At 38.2% G+C, this 16,759-nt stretch overlaps 2 protein-coding genes and 1 pseudogene across 2 annotated transcripts; 1 reads left to right on the top strand and 2 right to left on the bottom strand.

Moving 5' to 3' along the window:
• Positions 1,722-3,680, top strand: LOC104790530 (60S ribosomal protein L34-3). The gene is made up of 4 exons (XM_010516302.1): positions 1,722-1,836; positions 1,939-2,018; positions 3,147-3,256; positions 3,339-3,680. Exons 1-4 carry the CDS (start codon positions 1,758-1,760, stop codon positions 3,430-3,432), a joined length of 363 nt encoding a protein of 120 aa, XP_010514604.1. The 5' UTR covers positions 1,722-1,757; the 3' UTR covers positions 3,433-3,680.
• On the bottom strand, positions 4,399-10,368 carry LOC104698747. The gene is made up of 11 exons (XM_019246686.1): positions 10,143-10,368; positions 9,480-9,967; positions 9,236-9,302; positions 8,630-8,983; positions 8,418-8,548; positions 7,600-7,708; positions 7,367-7,512; positions 7,196-7,269; positions 6,446-7,116; positions 5,251-5,552; positions 4,399-5,133 (listed from the first exon to the last, which is right to left on the bottom strand). Exons 1-11 carry the CDS (start codon positions 10,149-10,151, stop codon positions 5,097-5,099), a joined length of 2,388 nt encoding a protein of 795 aa, XP_019102231.1. The 5' UTR covers positions 10,152-10,368; the 3' UTR covers positions 4,399-5,096.
• Positions 12,682-14,520, bottom strand: LOC104698745 (annotated as a pseudogene).

The raw sequence follows: 16,759 nt of genomic DNA, 5'->3' as shown, positions 1-16,759 counted from the left end.
TGGGGGGGGGGGGGTGGAGACACCGAGAGTCGTGCATGGGAGAGAAGTTTCGCCTTTTTTACTTTAATCCTTTCAATTATAACATTTTTTGTTTCGGGATTGTATATGATTGATTAATCTCGGATGATTAGAATTCGAATTTGGTAAGATAATTAACTGGAAAATTGATATGCGATTATAATGGGATATACGTTTGATTATAATTAAAATTATTAAAAATATTAATGATAATGACATAGGATTGTAAAGAGTTCTAAACTTGAAGCCTTATTTCACAAAGTTGCTGTGAAAATGTTAATATAGATTGGTCACGAAAATTTCCTTCTTACAATGTTACACATCTATTTTGATAACCAAACCAAAATAACAAATGATAACCAAAACATTAACAAAAGTCATAATAATATCTTTTTATTATTGCAAATGATCCTTCCCTTTTGACATACAGTAGAATCTCTATAAATTAATACTGTTTAAATTAATACTCGCTATAAATTAATAAATTCTTCCGGTCGCGAGTTGGGTCGGTTGAAAAAATGACATATTTCGATAAAATAATAAGATAATATTTTTTTGGAAATCCTATGTAAAAATATGGTCCATCAATATTATAAATTAATAATCAAATAAACTAATATATATATATATATATATACATATATATCTAAGAAAATGTAGTGAAATATAACTCTATTGTTCTTGGTTTTTCTTGAATTTGCATTCTTGTTGGAGCGCATCTCTAATCTTTTTCATTGTTGTCTTCTCAAATCACATACAAAAATTGTGGAGAGTGATAGATGTAATAATTGATTTTTTTGTAGTTGGTTTTAAATGTACTGCAATATCTTCTTCGACTTCATCATTACTATGAAGGATAATAGTAGCAATTTTTTCTAAACTCTAAACTTCTAACATTTATCATTTTTGCCTAGATAATCTAGTAAACCATTGATATTCATCCTATTACGATAGCCAAGATTATAAATTAAAAGAATTCTTTAAAAATTTAAATGATAATAAAAGTATATTATTTTGTAAATGAAAATTTTCAAAATTATGAAAATGATAAAATTTTTTCATAAATTAATAAAATATTAATTTATTGATAAATTAATAATTATTAATTTATCGATAAATTAAAACCTCTATAAATTAATAATTTTCATGGTCCCTACTTTATTAATTTATATACTGTAGTTGCAGATTTTTCTTTAAAACGCTTAAACTTGGGAATTGGGATACCCAAATAAGAGTCCATCCTTTTTTTATTATATTAAACCTTAAATAAAAAATCAAACTAAAGAAAATTACAATTTACAATTACGGTTTTATTATTTTAGATTTGAAATAACAAGCCAAAAAGAAAAATACAATTTTATTGAATTAATTTTTAAGATCCAAATAATATTTAACAAAGAAAAAATTTATAATAAAAATGTATTTTAAAAATAACAATTAGATGTAACTAAAAGGCGAACCGAAACTACAACTTCCAAACAAAACCTAACCAAAAATTTACAAGATTTCAATTAAAATCCTAACCAAATTTGCTAAACCAATGTTTTCAGGTTCAAATCTAGAAAATAAAAGAGAAACAAAAGGAAAATAAATAATACGATCAATCCGAACCGTCGATTTGTAACCTCCACATCCGTTGGATCTAGGGCTTTAATAGATCATCCCAATATATAAACTCACATCAAACATCCGCTACTGTTTCATTTTCGTCTCTCCTTACTATCTCAAAGCTTAGCAAAATGGTTCAACGCCTTGTTTACCGGTCGCGTCACTCTTACGCCACCAAGTCCAACCAGCACCGCATTGTCAAGACTCCTGGTAACGTACCAATCTCTCTAATGTCTCTCTCTCTCTTAGTAGTGATTCTTGAAATGTGATTGTACTTATGGTTTTGTTTGAACTTGTGGGTTTTGCTTAAAGGTGGGAAATTGACTTACCAGACAACGAATAAGAGAGCTAGTGGACCTAAGTGCCCTGTAACTGGCAAGAGGATCCAAGGAGTAAGCTTTTCTATTCAATCTCGTTCTCTGATCTGTTTTAGATTATATGTTTCAAGAAAGTTTGTGAATTTTTGGTGAAAGGGTTCGTGTTTTGTGTGAGCTACATTCTCGTCTTAACCAAAAATTGGAGAAAAGTTTGTGAATTTTGGTAGAAGGGTCCGTGTTTTGTGTTAGCTACATTGTAGTGAACAAACGTGGGTTGAGTTTTGGCTATTTGTGTTTTGATTCATTTGGCATTGGTTTGGGACTAAATCTGCAACTAGACTTGGAATTCAAACACTTTAGGGATAAAAGTGTTTGGCTTAACTTTTGATAAGACAGTGAAAAGCTTCATGTTTCTTTGCCATTGATCTAGACTCGTCTTAGTAGTGTACACTTCATATCCATTTCAGTCATTTCTTACCTGACTTGATAACATGCTCTTAAGATACGGACCATAAGGGGTAAACTTTTCTTTATTTTGGAACTTTACCTTCTATTCAATTTCATTTCTTATCTGTTTCAAATTGGGTTCTTCCCTATCGATGTGCGTTAGATAGTTTCTTATCTCAACTAATCTGGGAAAAAGTTTCTAAATTTTGGTGATAAGGTTCATGTTTATGTAGTGGACAATGTGTCTCAGTTTTGGCTGGATTAGATTCATAACAACTTGTTTTGGCATTGAGGCAAAATCCGGAACTACAACTCAAAACGTAGACACTTTAGGGGTTGAATTCTCGAACTTGTTTGTTGCTGGTTTGCTAAGCTTTGGTAATATAGTGGAAACTTTGATACTTTTTGGCTGTTGATATGGAAAAACGAGGTTTACATCACGGTGAATCATCTTAGTAGAGCTAGACTTCATAATCATTTATGTCATTTCCTATCTTAACTTGATAGCCTGCTTTAAGATAAGCATCATTGGGCTTTCTCTGTTTTTTTCTCTTGTGATTGTGGAAATACTTGGTACTGTATATAATGAGTTGGTAATTTCTTACATCTGGTCTTTGGTGCTTATTGAATTATTAAGTGTTGGTTACACTTGTGATTAATCTAATAAGAACGTAAAACTCAAAATCAGAGCAAAACAAAGCTCCCTTGTGGTGTTATTAGCATGATTTCTTATACTTTCAATATATGTAACTGCAGATTCCACATTTGAGACCTGCTGAGTACAAAAGGTCGAGGTTGTCAAGGAACGAGAGGACAGTGAATCGTGCATATGGTGGTGTTCTATCTGGAGTAGCTGTTAGGGAGAGGTAAGTGCATTTCACAGATTTCCATTTTAAAAGTTGATTTTTTAGAGCATTGCAACTAATCTTGCACTTTTATCTGTTGCAGGATCGTCAGGGCCTTCTTGGTGGAAGAGCAGAAGATTGTGAAGAAGGTTTTGAAGCTTCAAAAGGCAAAGGAGAAAACTGCACCAAAGAATTAGAAGAAGAAAATAAAACCTTTTTGGAGTTTTACAATACGTTATAAGAGAGTGATGAAGAGGAACTATATTGTAGGGATTGAAAAAGCTATATTTGTTCTTCATGATACCTGGGGTTCGGTTTATTGTTCTCCACTCAGATTTTACTTTCTTGAAGTGTCTCCGTTTGTGTTCATTGGTTACTTTATTTGGTATATTTCGTCCATCGTCGTACCATTTTCTAGCTAATCAAGAATAAGAGTTTATGAAGAGTTTGGAGAGCTTTACAAGATAATAATAGTTAAGGTCCTTTGAGGACAATGACGAAGTAGCGGAAGATCTGAAGTGTTCAACGAGTAATGTAGCAAGACCATATAATACATTGTAAATTGTACACACGTGTAACCAATTATCAATTATCAATTTATCATACACTCCTACAGTCCTACTGGATTACTACTGAAGGACAACTAATTGATTAGCCAATTCGTTATCGGTTTAATGCAAACTGGCTTTGTTTTGTGATATTATTAGGGCTTTTAAAGAAAGCCTAAAAATGCATAAGAAAGCCCAACAAATTATTTATTTTTGCCCTAAAATCTGAGCTACCTCGTTATTAAAGTTGTAGTTGTCGACGTTTTGTATTCTAAACCCCAAAAAGTCTCGAAATCTCTAGCCGGCAAGGCAATGATGGCGACAACCACGGACCGTGTCTCTCTTACATACCTTGCTCCTAGGTTTTATTCACCTCTTATCATTATATTTTCTTTTTTTATATCGTTGTAATCGTTTCTTTTGTTAAATCATAGCTTTTGTAATTATTGAATATGCAGATCAGCAGATATGGGGTTTACCGTTAACATAGATTGATGTGTTTTGCATTAATATTACTTGCAGGAATCAGAGTCCATATCTAAAGAAACACTTGAAACCAACAAGAGTGAGTTTCTCCAATTTTGCAGCAAATCCACGTGTGGACTTTGCATTAACGTCATCATCATTGAACCGTATCTTTGTTCATGACGGAAGAAGATTATCAAAGTCTGTGCTTACGGTAAGAGCTTGTAACGACGGCGAAAACTCCATGAGCCCAATAGCAGAAAGAAGATTGCAAAACAAGTTGTTGATGGTTCATTGCTGCTTAGGGTTCATGTGGATGGTGAAAAAAAGAACATTTGCCTAATTACTTTTGGTTTCACATGATTATGGGGTTGCTTCTGGATGCAATTGAATACGTCCCATGGGTTAACATCAATGGACACGGTTAAGGAAATATTATCTGATGATAGTGCTTGGCTATAGTTGCACAAAAGTCACTGTTTACCTCTTGTTACGGTAGGTTTTCCCTATAATCCTCTGCAGTTTCCCTGCTGTCGTAATAGTGTTTTGTTATCTTTGTAGGTTTTTAGGATTCGTATAACATGCATAAAATTCGATTTTGTAAATTGTGGAAGAAAGACAATTTTTGGTGCATGGATTTGAAGAGGAAGAAAAAACAAAAACTCCTATTCCGTTAAAGATTTTAGATTTCCATAATATGTGAACTGGTTTGGACCTCTAAATGTACCATATGTACTTTAAATGTTATTAAGCAGAGCTTTCATAACCCCAGCATGATCATTTTTATTTACAAATTGAGCAAAATACACTTACCACATACGAAGTTGTTGGGTAAGTTCCTTTCCCCCCTATATCCCCCGATGTATCATCATCTTGTTCATGGAACTGCATCAAGGCAATGCAAAAAAGAGTAAAAGAAAACAAGAGTTTAGAAGAAGTTTTTAGTTAAACAAATGTAGTTAGTGAATTAGAAGATAAGGTTGAGAACATTATTATTATTACTTCCTTATGCTGAGGAATTGAAGGAATGAAGTGGCTAATTCAGGGTTGTTAGGGAGGCCACTTGAAAGCCTATGGTGATCGGATTCAGAGGGTGGAGACAAGACGAAACGTTCCACTTTTGCATCACAGATCACACACCTATGATGGTCTTCCTCAAGGCTCTTTTCTCCTGAAGTAGATTGAGTAACCTGTTGTTTACAAGAGCTGCACCAAAGTTTGTGTCGGCATGGGAAGTTTGCCCATAGAAGCATATTCTTGTTACACCAGAAACACATTCCTTCCTTTAAACATGTCTCATAGCTCTGCAAATATGTATGCCTCACCAAGTGAGAAACAAATATTGTAAAACACGAGAGAGCAGAGAGAGAGAGAGAGAGAGAGAGAGAGTGGGATTTGATTGCTTACGTGATAAAAGTCGAACTCACGAAGAAAGAATACGGAAGTGCTGTTTCTGATCTTTGTAAGTGTCTCCAGAACCGGATGTTTTATTTGAGAACGGTTGTTGTTAGAAGAAACCAATGTAGGAGGTTGAGGTTGAGGTTCTGGTGCTTGAGGTTTCGGTTCTGGTGCTTCTTTGAAGGTTCTAGAGTCATGTGCTTCTTGTGAAAATTTAAAACCTGGAGGGACTGATAAGGCTTTTGGTTTGTTGGGAGAAGCAACAGAGTCATTCTTGTTGATAATGNGCAATGCAAAAAAGAGTAAAAGAAAACAAGAGTTTAGAAGAAGTTTTTAGTTAAACAAATGTAGTTAGTGAATTAGAAGATAAGGTTGAGAACATTATTATTATTACTTCCTTATGCTGAGGAATTGAAGGAATGAAGTGGCTAATTCAGGGTTGTTAGGGAGACCACTTGAAAGCCTATGCTGATCGGATTCAGAGGGTGGAGACAAGACGAAACGTTCCACTTTTGCATCACAGATCACACACCTATGATGGTCTTCCTCAAGGCTCTTTTCTCCTGAAGTAGATTGAGTAACCTGTTGTTTACAAGAGCTGCACCAAAGTTTGTGTCGGCATGGGAAGTTTGCCCATAGAAGCATATTCTTGTTACACCAGAAACACATTCCTTCCTTTAAACATGTCTCATAGCTCTGCAAATATGTATGCCTCACCAAGTGAGAAACAAATATTGTAAAACACGAGAGAGCAGAGAGAGAGAGAGAGAGAGAGAGAGAGTGGGATTTGATTGCTTACGTGATAAAAGTCGAACTCACGAAGAAAGAATACGGAAGTGCTGTTTCTGATCTTTGTAAGTGTCTCCAGAACCGGATGTTTTATTTGAGAACGGTTGTTGTTAGAAGAAACCAATGTAGGAGGTTGAGGTTGAGGTTCTGGTGCTTGAGGTTTCGGTTCTGGTGCTTCTTTGAAGGTTCTAGAGTCATGTGCTTCTTGTGAAAATTTAAAACCTGGAGGGACTGATAAGGCTTTTGGTTTGTTGGGAGAAGCAACAGAGTCATTCTTGTTGATAATGAGTGGCTCAGGAGGTCTTCCTTTGAGCTGAGAGCACTTGGACTTGACAGGTAACATCACCCAATGTGTTGCATCTCCAAGTATACCTATGGGGACGACTTTCATTTCACAGAGTTTTGGAAATGATTTGATGAAGTCGCTGAGCTTGGGGAAACCAATAGAGCTGTGATCGATATCCTGGCCAAAAATAGCACGGAAATCACCTTTAAGTGATGAGAGCGGATATCCAGCTCCTCTCCAGTTCTCTGATGTATCTCGGAGGTACCCTGGAAGCCAGTTTACAAACTTTATGAGCCATGGTGGCACGGATTTTGCGAGGAATCTAAGAGTTTCTTCGTCATCTGCTTTTGTTGAAATTGCACGCTGTGACTGTGCAAGTTCCGTTTCTTTGCTAACTGCACATTTCACAGTTATGTAAGAAGAAAAGCACAACAATGCTTGTATGTTTTGCCAAATAGAAGAACAATTTCTTACAGCAACTGATATTTGTTGGGTTAAGGAGGAAACGTATATCTTGTGACTGTGTCAGCTCTATTGGTCTCTGCTTTCTGCACAAGATGAATGAAACATCAGATTCAGGTGATCACAGAGGGGTTCATTAGCGAGGATGAATGGTAAAAAAAATGGTTTTGAGTATTGCCTCACCGTAGATTATGAATCTCTGTACTTGCTCCGAATCGAAGAAGCAACTCAACACAGTCAAGATGATTATTCTTCACTGCAAAGAATAGTGGCGTCTCTTTGATAACTGTCTTGATGTGAACCAAGTCAGGGTTGGCCGATAATAGCATCTGTAGGCTCAAATTCATCGCAAGTCTCATAATCTTGTTTCAGCTTAGGATGAGAAACAAAAACAAGAAAGACTAGAAAATTTATACCTCAAGTGCAGATAAATTTCCATTTGCAGCAGCAAAATGTACTGCAGATAAACCCAACTTGTTCTTTTGGCTAACTCGGGCACCGTGTGCAATAAGTAGCTGCATGATTCTGGATACACAAATGTTCCTATTCTCAAGTTGGGAAGTAATCATATGCAACCATATAACAAAGGTAATTCGGAGAAATCATACCTGGTTTGCTGCTTATGTGGCACAGACGATCCCTTCAGGCTGCATTGAATAACAGTATTCCCTTCTGCATCTATTTCGTTAACATCGATGTTGGTGTTTAAAACCAGTTCAAGAACAGCTTCATCCCCTTCCTACAGAATTACATTACAACCGTCAATAAATTCACATGTGTAGTTCACATAATAATGCTAATGAAGTAGACCAAGTCTCACCTGCACAATAGAGATAAGCGGTGAGGTTTGCTCATCCACAAAAATTGCAGCACCAAAGAGCTGAAGGAGCTCAATCTCTCTAAGCAAAACAATTCTTTTGTCGCTGCATACACTTTGCATGGAGCTATTACTTCGCAGTGCTTCTTGAATAACAGCCTCATAGATCGTTTTTCTTTTCGGCTTTCGCTTAGAATTATTGTCATCCCGTAATGTTACAATTGCTTCTCTAATCTTCTCAGGTGCTAGAATCAGCAATGCNGTACTGCAGATAAACCCAACTTGTTCTTTTGGCTAACTCGGGCACCGTGTGAAATAAGTAGCTGCATGATTCTGGATACACAAATGTTCCTATTCTCAAGTTGGCAAGTAATCATCATGCAACCATATAATTGACGTAATTCGGAGAAATCATACCTGGTTTGCTGCTTATGTGGGACAGACGATCCCTTCAGGCTGCATTGAAGAACAGTATTCCCTTCTGCATCTATTTCGTTAACATCGATGTTGGTGTTTAAAACCAGTTCAAGAACAGCTTCATCCCCTTCCTACAGAATTACATTACAACCGTCAATAAATTCACATGTGTAGTTCACATAATAATGCTAATGAAGTAGACCAAGTCTCACCTGCACAATAGAGATAAGCGGTGAGGTTTGCTCATCCACAAAAATTGCAGCACCAAAGAGCTGAAGGAGCTCAATCTCTCTAAGCAAAACAATTCTTTTGTCGCTGCATACACTTTGCATGGAGCTATTACTTCGCAGTGCTTCTTGAATAACAGCCTCATAGATCGTTTTTCTTTTCGGCTTTCGCTTAGAATTATTGTCATCCCGTAATGTTACAATTGCTTCTCTAATCTTCTCAGGTGCTAGAATCAGCAATGCAGTCAAAGAAACTATCTCACCAGCCGTGGCATATGCAAAAGCCACAGCGTCTACTTCCTTTGTCTTCTCAGCAAGCAGTTTCACAACTGTCAAGTCCTGTATACATAAGAAAAGACTCAACTTTACATGAAAAAGCTTTGCAAAGTCTCTTATATTCCACTAATCAACAACATAGTTTCTTTAAGCAAATAATTTCACTACCGTCAAGTCCTATATGTAATAAAGGCAACAATTTACTTTCAAAGTCTCCAAAGTTTCTTTCTACAGCTATCTAACTCCCTTACATTCCATAATCAACATAGTTTCTCCTAGCAACCAAATAACGCGTAAAAGGAATGAGTGTTTAACCTTGTCACCAAGCAAAAGGATCAAGTGTCTAATCGAGTCACTAGTGGGATTCCATGTCACATCTATGCTGCAAAATTGACATAGAAACAAAATAATCACTATACAGTATAATCAAGCCAGATTTAAAGATTTTTCCAAAAATGGTAGAGTTACACATGTTCAAGCTTCATGATTCAAAGACACGATTAAAGCATTATTCCAAAATCTATCAACCTGAGTCAAAAAAGTAAAATGTGGATTCTACCTGCCATTGGAGAGAGACAGCTCCAGAGGAATCAAAGCGCGTTCATCTTTGCTTCTCATATCAGTACGAGCACGTCGTTTCAGAAGCATCTCAACACACCGTAGCGCGTGAGACTCAGCCGCCGTGTGAAGAGGCGAGAGTCCTGTCTCGTCACTCACATCGTTGATGTACGGAACCGATCCAACTTCTCCGTTGATGATTGAAGAAGCACAGTTAATCGAATCGCAACTACAACAAGCGCTTAGAAGCTTCAACGCTTCGATTCTCTCGGACTCTGCGTCTTCTCCGGCTAAGAGACGTTTCGCGTGGAGAACAAACTCAGATTTGTTGTCTTTCAAAACGGAATCCATAAACGCGTAGTTGTCTCTGATCTTCTCGTCGACGACCTCGGCGGCGTAAGAACCAACCGGAGACACAGATAAATTTCCGGTGGGATAATGTGAGTAGGAGTCCAAAATCTCAGTGAAATCGAAACTCATAGATTCCTCCTGTAAAATGGAGAGAAATCGAAGATTTAAAGCTCTGTTTTCAGAGAAACTCAAGACGAAATTAGGAAATTTCTAACACCATAACGAATCCATCACAGCGCAAAGGTACTAAATCATCTTCGTTTCAAAGCAAAAGAGGAAAAAAAAAAAGTTGGAAGTTCGAGAGTCTTCGCACCAGTTCCATCTTCGAAACCCTAGATTTAAGGTCTATGCTTCAATCTGAAAACGGAAAACGCGAGAAATCGAGGAAATGGAGTAGGAATTGTTAGAGGAAGCTTGTGGATTTGTTTCAAGAGATTTTGATCGGAGCAAACGGAAATGAGAGCATTATTTTTTTTCCGATGAACGGATTTTTTTTTTTCTTTTTTTGTTGACAGAGAGAGAAGAAGAAGAAGAACAAGGAAGAGGGAAAAAATGCCTGCGTTTGTTATTATTTCCGATTTATAGCAGTGACGTGGATGTAGTAGTAAAGTAGAGTAGCACCAAGAGCAGTTGGAAATGACTTAATTACCCTCTGTTTCGTGCTCAATAAGCCAGTTTTTTGCTTACGAGAAAAAGGGTAAATATGGTAATACAACTTTTCCTTTGCAGCAAATACATATGCAATTTCGTACTCTTTTGTCTTATCAGTAGTAGTATCATTTCATCCTTGTTGCATTACCTCGTAAATAGCAATTACTATTTACTACTAATAAAATTACACACAAATAAGAAACATAAATCCTTTGGATTTTTTCATACGCGAATGAAGCGTTTGCGTTTCAGATATTTTATTATCAAGTTTTTTTAAATAGCGTTTCAGATATTTTATTAGCAAGTTTTTCAAAATAGTGGTTTAATAAAAAAAAACTTCATTGCTTTTGTTATCCTCTTGGTGTAGTTTCAGAGATAATTTGGTGATCTGAGAGAAGAGCACCATTGAGCTTCACTTGTTCCAGTATACCTGATGCTACAATAGCATCTATAGATGCATTGTGAACATTCACTTGCTCGAATGATGAACTTTTCTGTTTGATCAAGTTAACAAAAGTAAGAGACACAATCACTCTATTACACAACCTAATCTTGCCTCCTCTTTGTTTTCAGATTCATTTTCTTATGGAAAAACAAACCTGCGAGATTGCTTCACACAAATCCATCGACAACACATGAGTATACCTCAGGTTTTATACAATGTCTTGTGCTCTCTCATATAAAGAAGTCAGCCTGCCCCCAAATTGAAACACCGAATCATAATTCAACAAACCAACATAAAATGCCTTCAGCATGTTCCCTCTTTGTTAATGGAACGTACCTACCCTTACAGCGTGATCCTAAACGAAGAAGATAGTTGGAATATTTCAGCAAAGGTTCCCTTATTCCTACTTTATCATCTGGCTTGCTGAACGGTGACTTAAATGTCTTGTACAACTCAAACATGAGAGATGAACTTGTTGTTTGTCTGTCCTCCAAGCTGTTCCATATTATCCTCCAAGCAAATCTGCATAGAAAATTAAATAATTATCAATGGGCTCTCTTTACGGCAAAATCTTGTCATATAGAATAGTTTTGTGATTACAAAGCACAATTACTCAACTAAGCTAAAGTGGAACTACTGCAGTATGAATACAATAGATCAAGCAGAGTGTACTCAAAGATGAAAAACTTCAAATCTCAGAACAAATGTCCCTGGGAAATGGATTTTACCAATGTTGGAGATCAATCCTTGATTAATCCACAAATTGGCATCAACAGAGGAATTGAAGAAGAAGAGCGTGGATGTGTTTAAATGAAGAAGAAGAAGAAGAGAAGTCACGATTGAAAGAAGAAGAAGAAGGATTAAGGTGTTGGGCCTCTTTTTGGTTAGTCAAGCCCATATGTTAATGGGTAGTTGTTAGCTTATGAAACTATAGGTTAAAAGCTTAACCTAAGTAATAAATATGTTGTAAAGTGTGTAATGAATGTCAAGAAAGCTTAAGATAAAAGATGAGAGGCTGCTAAACAGTAACTACGAACAACCAACAATATCAATATCAGTAAATCTAACGACACTATTACTCCAGCAAAGCATACCTTAATCTATAAACAATCCAAGCTCTTCTTCTTCGAGACAGACTTGTAGAGCAGCTCACAAACTCACGCCAGTAGCCACATAACAGTCCCTTGAAAAAGCCACGACCTTAGAATACTTACTTCACCAGCTAAACCCTCTCCATTAAACTAACATCCTCCTCAACTAAAGCCAGAAACCGCTGGAACAAGTAATACAATTACAAGCAAGACAAACCCTTTTTTGGTTTATTCAGAGGGTCAAGAAGCTTTGGACGGAGGTCCTTCAATGGCGGCTTCGTTGAGGCAAAATTGAAAGAGAGGTTTTGGAGTGAAACTCAAAATAGATTTAGACAAAAGTTTTTTTCCGTTACCTCTTTAACTAATTGAACACTGCTGTTATGTAATCTCTTAAGCAATCTCAGCTTTCAAAGTCATAAAACTCAAATTAGTTTTGACATTGGCTCCTCTGTCAAGTTTGGTCCAATGCATGATGTACAAATGAGTAATCTAAACGGTTTTTGTAGTAATAGACTAATCGTAGTATTCCTTAAAGGTCAAACAGAGGGATATTTTAAGACAAGAAAAACGATTACACCTTAATATTTATTCTCAGAAAAGTTGTGATTGCAGAGATCCAAACGGTATGGAGACTATTTGGAAGACAAGTTACCATTCCCCAGAATCAGCATATGGCCTGTATAATATCATTCTTCCATGTGATTACCAGCGCAAGATCCTTTGACATCAACCGTAAAAGAGTACTCTTGGTCACAGCCCTTCTAAGAGTCGCACATGAAGTATAATGTGTATGACTTTTCTCCCGGTTCACTCGGTACTGTGAAATCCAGATTCACCTTTGCTTTCCATTGCAATGAGACACGCTTGATAGCCAGCAACTGGTTTGTCTTGGTGTCTCCCACAACCAGCCACCATCCTTCTTCTTTGGTCTTGGGATACCTGAGTGAATCCACGGGTCCCACTTCTGTCCTCCCCTTTATGTCTCTCTCAAGCATCACTTGCAGTGTAATCACTTTCCCTGGGGTCACCTCTTCACTGCCCACAACCTCATAACTAAGCTCGATGTTTGGAAAGCGGTTGCAGAATCTTGCAATGTCTAGAAGCTGAGCGTTTTCCATCTTGAGAAGCTCTTGGCGTTCTACGTCCTCCATCTCCACAAGATCGAAAACAGTTTCAATATTTTTCCCCGGATTCTCTTAACACCTCCTGGCCAAGTACTTTGTGAAGTGAGGGAGCTGCAGAAGCATGGAGTCCTGCTCCCACATGCCTTGAGTTACCATCTGGCTTACTTCCATAGCTAACACAGCAAGCTTCAGCCAGCCATTGCTTGATATCACATCAACCATCGGTTGAAGAAGTCTGGTTGCAGATATAAGGACATCACATTGATCCATTACCAAGTTCCCGCCGATGTTTTGCCTTGAGAAATGCGCTTGAAGAAGCACGTTTGCCTTCACATGAGGGTCTGTGCAGTTTTGGTTTTCAAAAGAGAACCTCTGGTGATTGATTAGTCTCCGAACTGTGTCCTCTTCCCCAGGACGTATAGGGATCAAGTCATACTCCGAAGCTGATGTTAAGATCTCAAGAAGACCCTTAGTGCTTAACGGTGGTACAACTGATGTAATAATAGGAAGCAATCATACCAAGGTTGAGAGGAGAGAGTTCCGTCTCATCTTCTATCTCAATGCATTTACTGGCTTCAAGATCAGACAAGGTATTCTCAACCAGCTCTGTTAAGTGATCAGACAAATGCTTGTGGCTAACACCTTGGAGATTGTAGTAGTTAGGGTTCTGGAGAAGCCTCCTGTACATGAAAGTCCACGTAAGATAATCCACAGCATCTTGCTTGTTCTCTATAACCCCAACAACCACTTCTGAATTGAAATTATCATGCAAGAAATACTGGAGATGACTTTCCACATGTAAGGCTTCGTACAGAAACTTCTTGTAATACTCTCTTCGTGGTGCGTGACAAAAGATCACACACTTCCCGGAGTTGTCAAGAAGCGGTCGGCTAGCAAGCCCCATCATCTAAAGTAGATCGGAGACGGGATAATCAGAATGTGAATTTTCCCTCACATCGTGATACTGTGTCCCCATTATGACTACGTGAAATGCGCAGTTAATGGAGTGCCCCAACACAATGAATTGCTCATCACACAAGCCTGAATCCGGCCAGATTCAAAGAGCTGTATCACAATCTCTTGATCTAGACTGCTTAAACCCTCATGCAAGTACCCAATACCATGGCGCAGTGTCTCCTTAAGTGTTTCCTCACGGATTTGGCTAACAAAAGGGTCGACTTCTTCCAGTTTTCCTATCAAGAATTCAGGACTCTATGGACTATCCATGTGAGAATAAGCCATCAGGTCCACAGCAGTCAAGAGAACATGTTTACAGCTAGGGACAAAAACAATAGCCGGTTTCTTGTTCTTGGCATGCCGGACTATGGCGGTGTAGGTTGGCTTGGTAATCGCCTGCATCATGGCTTGAAAACTGGATATATCCACTCCCTGAATGTGGATCTCCAGTGGAACAGGACGGACTCCGGGAGGGAAGTTGAAAAGGCTGTGGGAACTGACCCCAATCCATTCTCCAAGATCTTTCGCATTTGCAAGGGAAGTAGATAGCGCAACAATCCTGATCTTGTTATAGACCTTACTTGAAATATATCTCATTCTGGAGACGATTACCTCCAACACTGGACCACCTTGACCTCTAATTAGATGGAGTTCGTCAATGATGAAAAGACTAGCCTGTTGAACGTAGATTCTCTGTTTCCACCTGCGGGAAAGAGCATCCCATTTCTCAGGAGTACTGATGATTATCTGACCTTTCTCAAGCAGCTTAAGATCCAACGTTGACTCCCCAGTTAGCTTAACAACCTGTAAACCAAGACCCTTCCCAAACTTCCTCTCCCAGATACGAAACTGCTTCTCAGCAATAGCCTCAAGCGGTGCAATATAAACAGCACGCATTACAGCATCAGGTCCTTCTTGATGATTCTTCAGAATAGCAAACTCCACACTAATAGTTTTCCCACTTCCCGTTGGAGCAGCGACCAACACATTGTCGTTCATGTTATACAAAACAGTAAAGACCTGAGTCTGCACTGGGTTGAAATGCTTGAAATCCTGATATAGTCTCTCATAATTTGGATTCCTTAACGCTGTCACTGGGAGGGGCTGCAAGTCCAGTAGCTCCGTTGGAGGTGGATACTTTTCTGGAAGAATAAGATGTCTGAAAGATACAGGCAACACAGTCTGCGAGCCAAGCCACTTGTCTGAAACCATACGGACACAATACTGAGCTGGCAGCGGTTCAAAGATTGGCATAGTGAAGTTCAAAGTGTGATCCTCACCAATACACTGCTTCTTCAAAAGAAAATACTCGTGATGAAGGATCTTTTCACCATCATTATCTTCCACAATTATCCAAAACGGCTCAACATAATTATGAATTTTGTCGTCCCACTGGAAATCAGGTGTAACTGTGAGCTCCACCCGTAGAACCGATCGAGTAATAGGCAGAACATGTGCAGAAAGAATCAATTTTGGGACCTGGTCTACGAAAAAGCTCTCCTAAATCCTGTGACGATAGATCACAGTATCTCACCCACACCAAATCCTTCTAATCCAACCACATCAAAATCTCACTGGGAATTCCGTGAAACTGACGAAGGGGTGTCTTTGTCGCTTGAATCCAAAGTCTCTTTCCCTGGGCATTCCATGACAGTGTGGTGTGGGATCAAAACGTTTACGCTGTGGATGGAAGAGAAAGGACTTTTTACTACTTGCCGAGTGAAAGTAAATGGGGAAGAGGCAAGAGTATGTCATTTGATAGGTAACCGTAGAGATTGGTGTATGATTGATAATTTGATCTACTGTGTCAGTAAAAAGGGAAGAGTATATTGGTATGAGGCAAAGGACTTGGATTGGCGTGAAGGTGAAGGTGAAGGTGAAGATGAAGGTGAACCAGAGGGGATGTTTTCTAATGAGGTCAAGGATCTGGACTCTCTGAGGTTAAAACTCTCTAGTTATTATCTCGTCAACTTTGATAAGCATAGTGTTGCTCAGTGGGAACAATTTTCCTTCTTGCTGGCGCCGGACTCGGACTCGACTCATAGACTTACTTCCCGGGTCCAGACTCACCAACTCTGGTCCCAACATTGTACTCTTTTGGGATGCTACGTGTGCGGAGATCTCCTTAAGGAGACTAGGAGGCGAGATTTGGGGCAATATCGAGTGGTCTAATGCTGTCATGACCATTCATCATCGTATGGCAGATCGCTACAAGGTCTTTTATTCTGCTTCTGTCACTTTGTGAAGAATATCATGTCTTGTTTTAAACTCTTATTTATGAATCTGTCTCTGTTGCAATATTATCTAACTTGTTTGAGCTTCTCAATTTGATTTTTCTTGTTATAATAGTTTCATGCTCGTCCTTTCTAATTACATATATGCACTTCTACATCTCCCCAACATGGGGGTCAGACTCTTCTAATCTGATTCAGAAAACAAACACCAAAAGTAACTTGCTTGCAGAAACACTCTGTTTTTCCAAGAGCTTCTCATCTGCATTTGTTGTTACTGAGCTTGTGCAAGCTCTGTTTCCTTGCTATTGGTATCTGTGTTTCTGCACATGTATTGATTAAGTTACAGACGGATATACATGTCACTGAGTTGTTTGATGAAACAAAAAGGTTTGAGTATTGCCTCACCGTAGATTATGAATCTCTGCCTG

Source organism: Camelina sativa, chromosome 6, assembly GCF_000633955.1.
Source record: "Camelina sativa cultivar DH55 chromosome 6, Cs, whole genome shotgun sequence".
NCBI lineage: Eukaryota > Viridiplantae > Streptophyta > Magnoliopsida > Brassicales > Brassicaceae > Camelina > Camelina sativa.
Note: the sequence above shows the minus strand (reverse complement) of the source record. Positions and strands in the feature narration are given on the sequence as shown.